General features: G+C 36.9%; 1 protein-coding gene across 1 annotated transcript in view; it reads right to left on the reverse strand.

The window, feature by feature from the left end:
• Positions 1–6977, reverse strand: part of LOC5572971 — a 29914-nt gene extending 22937 nt beyond the window's left edge. The window contains exon 1 of the mRNA XM_021849956.1: positions 6334–6977. Coding sequence (XP_021705648.1) covers positions 6334–6701 — 368 coding nt within the window. The 5' untranslated portion in view covers positions 6702–6977. The remainder of the gene's footprint in view (positions 1–6333) is intronic.
• Between the last annotated feature and the right edge of the window lie 734 nt (positions 6978–7711).

The following is a 7711-nucleotide window of genomic DNA, read 5'->3' on the forward strand; positions in this document are numbered from 1 at the left end:
ATCTTTTGAGGGAGCTCTTGTAGGAAATGTATGAGTTTTTATGTCTCGTGTGAATAACTGGCCAGACTGAAATTGCTGGTTAACCCATATCCGCCCAGCGTCCTAAAAATAGGACAGAAGCCCCGAACGCCCAGCGTCCTATAAATAGGACAGTACTTGTAGTGCAAATATCTTGAAAATAAAGCGGTTTACGAGAAAACTGTCTTCTGCAAAGTTGATCACAGGACTGCTGACTTCCACTTAGTAACTATTTTAATTCAGAATTAACTCACCAGGTGGCGCACAGACGCCAACAAATGTTGCATATATAAGCAACATATGAAACAACCAGGGATGAGAAAAGTACTGGAGCAAACATTTACCGCCTCTACATTTACATCTTTCTACACGACCATCAAAATCCAAAGCAAACCATGACGGTTCAAAACAAAAAAATGTCACGGCTCTTCAAAAATGTAATCTTCTTCTTCCTAACGTTTTTCAACCCCGAATGCGAAATGACTCGAGCACAGTGGTGACACGATTTTTGCGGTTTTCGGGGTTTTGCATTTTTGCTCGATAAAGGCAGTATGAAATTGAACTTGTTTATATGTATCGTAACGGAATGATTGTGGTCTTTCTGTTAGAGCTAATAGATTTCAATTAGTTGAAAACAAAAGCAAAATATTAGCGATTGAATGATTTAACACTTTTTTCAATCATTCAGCTTGGAATGGCTGCCCGAAAATGGTCATAGTGGAGAGACAAAAACAGTCAAGCAGTGTGTGAACCGTTGGCAGCGCAACGCCTGATGGTATTGATGCTGCTGCTGCTTTGTGTTTTGGTGGAATGGCAGAATCGATGAACTGTGGTGAATTGTGGTCACAGTTCCCAAGACTGGAAACAACTTTCCGACATACAAATATTTGCTTCGTTTATATCTCAGTCCAGCGATGAGATACAAAATTGGTGTCTTCGACAAAGTTGAACAACTAAATAATACCTATTTGCATAGAACCTTATAAATTCGGAAAACACTCCCAAGATGGCGCTAGTGAGCCAAAACTTTATTTCCTTATATCTTAGTCCAGCGATAAGATACAAAATTGGTGTCTTCGGCAAAGTTGAACAACTAAATAATACCTATTCGCATAGAACCTTATAAATTCGGAAAACGCTCCCAAGATGGCGCTAGTGGGCCAAAACTTTATTTGCTTATATCTTAGTCCAGTTATGAGATACAAAAATGGTGTCTTCGACAAAGTTGAACAACTATATATTACCTATTTGCATAGAACCTTATAAATTCTGAAAACACTCCCAAAATGGCGCTAGTGAGCCAAAACTTTATTTGCTTATATCTTAGTCCAGTTATGAGATACAAAATTGGTGTCTTCGATAAAGTTGATCAACTAAATGAGACCTATTCGCCTAAAACCTTATTAGTTCGGAAAACACTCAAAAGATGGCGCTAGTGGTCGAACATTTTTAATGTTCATATCTCAGTTCAGTGATGAGATACAACATTGGTGTCTTCGACAAATGTGTTCTACTGAATGAGATCTATTCGCCCGAAAACTTATTAGTTTGGAAAACATTCACTAGATGGCACTAGTGGGCAAAGATTTTTTTTGCTAATATCTCAGTTAAGTGATTAGATACAAAGTTTGTATCTTGGAAAATGTTGAACAACTAAATGAATCCCATTCGCCTAGAACCTTATTAGTTCGGAAAACACTCACAAGGTGGCGCTAGTGGTCCATTTTTTTATGTCTCAGTCCAGCGATGAGATTCAAAATTGGTGTCTTCGACAAAAGTGTTGAACTAAATGGGATCTATTCGTCCAGAAGCATACTGCCGTTATACGCATAATTGTCCCATGTTACTTTTTGTGCATTTTGACTTTTTGTCATTAAACAGTTTATTTTTACGTATAGTTTTAGAAAACACACACCAAAAATTTACTTTGTTCGGAAACTCAATGAAAAGCAAGCCAAGTCAATTTGTCCCATTGTTGAATTTCTACGCATAACTGTCCCACTACTGTATTTCTACGCATAACTGTCACACTATACAATTCGCTGCGCTGATCTCGAACAAAATAGTCAGTAGGCAGTTTTGAATTAGCTGGTGTTTGGGAAAATCGTTTTGAACACCTTCTTACGTTGGCTTTACATCCCATGTGGAACACAACCTGTTTTATTTTTTATTTTCGAGTCCATGGCTTGCGGCAAATCAACTTCATGATTTAGCGAACCAAGTCTAAATAAAAATAGTTCGAATGTTTTTGGATGACTTGGCCACATGTCGGATTGTTCCGAATTCCCGGTTCCCTGGGGGAAATGGCCTCTACATAAATTCCCAAATCAAGGCTAAATAAGGGTAATTCAAAGGTTCTTGGATAACTTGATAACATGCCAGGTTGTTTAAGGAGTGTATCGAAAGGTAGTCGCAAACATTCAAAACAATCTAAAAAATAATGGGTTGAACCTACAAACATTTTTTTGATGAGAAATGCTTTACAATGTATTTAAAAAATATGATGCGGTGATATTGTTTTAATAAAGTGGCATTTTGCATGATAACTTTGCAAATTACTAACAGATGTCGATGAAAATCTTGCACACCTCTGAAAAAATTGATATGTTAATAAATGTGTTAAATTTGAATAAAAAATGGTTTTTGTTTATGCTAATATATTCTGTGCCACAACTCTCATGACATAGTGTAAAAAATATTTTGAAAAATTGATTAACAAGCATTTGAGAGCAAATACAAAAATCTAACAAAGTCGATTTTTAAGCACCCCGTTTTTTGATTTTTTCTTTCTACACGTTAATGGTAATATCGAACGATTGTAACGAATAAAAAATTGTTTTTTGATTGGAAAAGTTTGTTTGCATATTTATGAAGTAACGTAAGCAAAAAAATGTTACTCTATATAATTACCGCTGTATATGACAGAGCTTCAAAAGTTGATTAAACAAAAGTGACTTTCTAAAACCGACCTTGTTCCAATAAGCTTTTTAAGAGCAATAATTCGTATTTTGAATTTATTTTTACGTGCTGTGTGAAGTAAACATATTTTCCGATATAATAAGCTTTTCATCCTATTTTGTTTGAAATACATTTTATTCAATACAAATCATCGAATCTTCAGAAGACACTTCAAAAATGTAATTTTGTGCAAAATTATATTTTCCATACTTTATAAACCTTGTTGTATTTATATTAGGACTGCATATTCTTCAATATTTTTTAGTTGCTTCAAAATTTGATGAAATAATGAAGCTTTGTGTGAAAAAAGCTTTTAAAAAGATGAACTATCCTCTGAGATATACCGTTTTGAATGTTTGCGACTACTTTTCGATACACTCCTTAGGGTACCCTGTTCTCCAGAAGAGGTGGTTATTATATTGGCGATTCTGAGACCTATCTTGCGACACATCAAACTTGATGAAGTCAAGAAGAAGTCAAATTCATGTCAAAAGAAGAATTGTTCAAGAGGTTTTGGGTGACTTGGCCACATACTGGGTTATTCTGGGTAATTGGTTCTTCGATGCAAGTGGCAAATATGTTGATGGTTCTGAAGCTTTATTTGCGATGTATCAAAAATCATGATTTTGCAAACCAAGTCCAAAGAAATGTCAAATCGTGTGAAGATTTGTGTCGTGAATTTTGAGTTGAATATTTACTCCGCAAAATAACCTTGAACTCGCAGATGAGTTTCTGTCAAGCCTGCAGCTGGAAGAGTCGATATATTAATTTATAACATCTTATAAACTCTCTAACTTACTCATCCACACTTTCTTTCACTAACTCATACATTGTCTCATTATCATACATACAGAAAACAATGTTTTCCATCCCAAACTATAAAATCGTATTTCTTCACTTCCTCACACGTGGCTCCGTTTGGCACATGTCACTTGAGCCGTCATTAGGTGCTTTAAGATAGTCTTGAGGATATACGTCCACTACACTCGGTACAATCTATACGTAAGAACGGTCATCTGCAGCATTACGCTTAGCACATAATTGGTCACTAATATCAGTGGGACTGTTATGCGTAGAAATTCACCAAAAACCCCGTATTTCTAGGCATAACAGTCCCACTTTGAATTTCGTAGCTAAATTTACTTCATTCCCATAATAAAAACTCTTGACTCTAATGAACACGCTATTCTGTATACTGTTGTAAAAAATTTAATTTAATTTAGCACACACCTGGTCAATACGAGGCCTAAATGTGTGAAAATCTTTAAACGCGTTTTTCTCGATTGCATATTTTGGAACATGGGACGATTATGCGTAGAACGGCAGAATAGTAGTTTGAATAACTTTCCTAAGGTGACGCTAGTAGACAAACATTTTATTTGCTTATATCTCAATCCAGTGATTGGATACAAAGTTAGTGTCTTTGACAAAGTTGAAGAACTAAATGAGACCTATTCGCCTGGAAACTTATTACTTATGAAATCACCTAAATGGCACTACTGGGCACAAATTTTATTCGCTTATGTATCAGTCCACTGATTAAATCCAAAGAAAGCTATGCGCCTAAATTCTTCTTATTTCGGAAGTCATTCTCATGATGGCGCTAGTCGGCAAATATTTTATTCGCCTATATTGAAGTCCAGTGATGAAAAATTTGGTATCGTCGAAAACGATGATCAACTAAAGGAGGTATTTTTTATGTGCGAACCATCAAGGAAACAACCAACAAGAAATTGGTCTGCCTAGATCAAAACAATGGATACTTACTATCGAGTCGAGCAACAATCGCTTATTTCGGATGCAATGCTCCTTACATTTTTAGATGAGCCTTGACACCAATTATTGAAGGCTTAAAGAAGAAAACAAATGTTTTCTAGCCGTCGAATAAAAGAGATGATCTTTTGAAGAGAGTGAAGAACGAAAAAAACGGAAAATTGACTTATCCATCCACGAACTGAACTCCAAGGGGGAAGGGTGGCTGTTAAATGAGAGTAAAATTGAATAGCCGCCAACCTAAGTCCAGAACCAGTTTTATGGCTTAACGTGGAAAAGTAAAAATTATTTTTTACAAAATTACAGGTAATAATTCACCATTGTTTCCAGGGATGTAGTTCTGGGGCAATGCTACTCGCGAACAGTTGGAGTGCAATATTCGACTGTCAATGGACTGAAGGACTAACTTTTGATTAGCACTAACGAAATTCTGATATTGCCAAATAAATATTTCGATCGCAGTTTAAACTAATAACTTGACCCAGCAAAAATATTTTGATAGTTATGTTTTCATTATTAGCTGGCAAGTTTAATAGAATCTTTTTGAAAACTATTCTGAAACATCTGTAGGTTTTTTATAATCAAAATATTTGACGTTAGATTTTATTTTGTTTTTGGTATAAAGGGTGTAAGTGTGCATAATTGTACATGTACATGTATGGAAATGTATGTATGTCTGTATCTTACTTACGTGGTAGAGCAGAAAATTGAATTGAAGTCACTAAATGATTTAGTTCTGGCATTTATCTTTCGCCTCTGAATGTTTTATTCTTTATGTTGCAATGTCTTTATCAGGGTACGTCCATAAATTACGTCACGCAAAGTTTTGCCATATCCAACCTCCTCAATTTTCCTCTATATCGCACTTTTTGTATGGATTTCAATTTTTATATGGGTAGTCACGTTTTCTTGTTTCCTTCCTCTTCTGTACGGGACGTAATTTATGAATTTCCCCTCACCTGCAGTTTTTTCAACTTGTTTACATTGTAATGGGTCGAAGAGCATGAAAATATTTTTAATTAATTTCGAAAATAAACTTATAGAACAACTAGATATGGACGACACACTTTCAAGATTTTTTTTGGATACCCACCATAGACTTGAATTTTTTGGGTGAAATAAGGTTTAATATATGGGAATACGACTATGAATAACAAAAACGGAGCAGAATTCCAATTGTGAGATACCTTGGGCGTTAACGGGTTAATGGGTCGTCAACTGATTGAACCTTTAGACCTTTTTCAACCTGCAATTTGCCAAGCCATTAAATACTCAACCAACAAATTGAACCAAGACCTGTTTTAGAGTCCGTTTTGCACACTGCGAGGGTGGATGTCTTTCATACTTTAACGTTTCATGCAGACGCGGTGCAGATACTGTGTATAATGATCGTTTTTAAATCAAATTTTTAAATGAACTTTAGAGGTCGTTCGACCCTCCCTGTTAAAAAAAACCTGGCCACGCCCATGCCCGCTAATAGAGAAACGAGCAGCCTCTTCGGTACGCACAAAAAACACGCAAATACCAATTACTTATGTCATCTCCCGCGTTGTACACGTCAGCACAACCTTGACTTCCACTTACCTGGGCCCTAGCTCTGTGTTGTCTCCCACCGAACGGAGCAGCTGGATCATTTCCGGGATCACGGTTTGGTACATGGTAGTTTCCGTTTCGAAGATCTCACCGCCTTTGAGGAGGTCTCGCTTGAGTCCCTCCTGCTCGGGAATCGTCTTGATGATGAGGGACACTTCATGGTCCTTTCCCCGGCTGGTGTAGCTGACGGTAACTCGGAAAATGATACTCGCGAAATGATCTCCCGGCTTGGTGCCCGGGATTATCTTGTTCTCGCTAACCGTCAGACCTGAATCGTTTTCCGACTGTTTGAGGACCTTCTCGAAAAACGCATTGTCCATCCACTCGGGAGCGTGCATTTCGTCTTTATTGAACGCCATGATTGGTTGATTGATTGATGAGTGGGTTGGATGTTTGGGCCGAGAATCGCGAATATCAAGTTGAAACCGAGAGGAACCACAATGTCGAAACTGACCAAACGCGTATCCCGTACACGTCTATGATAGACGACCGCTGCTGATTGACTAAATCATTGGATGTTAGCGAACGGGCATGATGCTGATTATTTCGCACCGCGGTTCTGTCGCGATTTCGCCATTCGTGGCAATGTAAACGTTCGAACGACTGATTTTGCAATTAGATTCTGATTTGCCGGACAAAAATGTTCGTTTGTTCCAGCATTACAGGTAGTTTTATCAGACACCTGCCTCCGGCAGTTAATAACGGACATTAATGATTGGCGCCAAAGTACATTTTTGCTCGGGACACGAAAATCTTATCATATGGAAATGATTCGCAAAACGAAGCACTGACTTGTGTTATTTGTTTCATCTAACTAATACGCCAGAACTGATAGCGTCCATTGCGGGTGCTTGGGTTGCTTCAACGGTATTTAAATATCGCCCAGTACGGTTCCATCGCCATACCATATTAGGTTCGTTGTTATCTGTGTTCCAAATTTTCTTCTTGGTCGGGATGACGAGGCACCTAATATCGATAAGGGCACATATTAGGACAGACTTCTTCGACAGTTATATATTTATATTCCGTTATATATTTATATTCCGTTCTTGTAATTGTTGGAAGGTGCCAGTTCTTAATCAAACGGAGTTGCTTATCATTTCAATTAGGGCGTGCTCAAAAATAGTACTTATCGCTAAAAGAGGGGGAGGGATGTAGCTGGACATAGTACAATGATAGTGGGAGTAATAATATTACGAGCTTTAAAGATTTAAGTTCGTTTGTTTTTTTTTTAGTTTGTTGTAATTGATGACTTTCAACTATATAGTTGATGCCACTTGAAGCTTTTTCCACACATAACGACAGAATATAATATAATATAATATAATATAATATAATGTAATATAATATAATATAATATAATATAATA

Source organism: Aedes aegypti, chromosome 3, assembly GCF_002204515.2.
Source record: "Aedes aegypti strain LVP_AGWG chromosome 3, AaegL5.0 Primary Assembly, whole genome shotgun sequence".
Classification (NCBI taxonomy): Eukaryota; Metazoa; Arthropoda; class Insecta; order Diptera; family Culicidae; genus Aedes; species Aedes aegypti.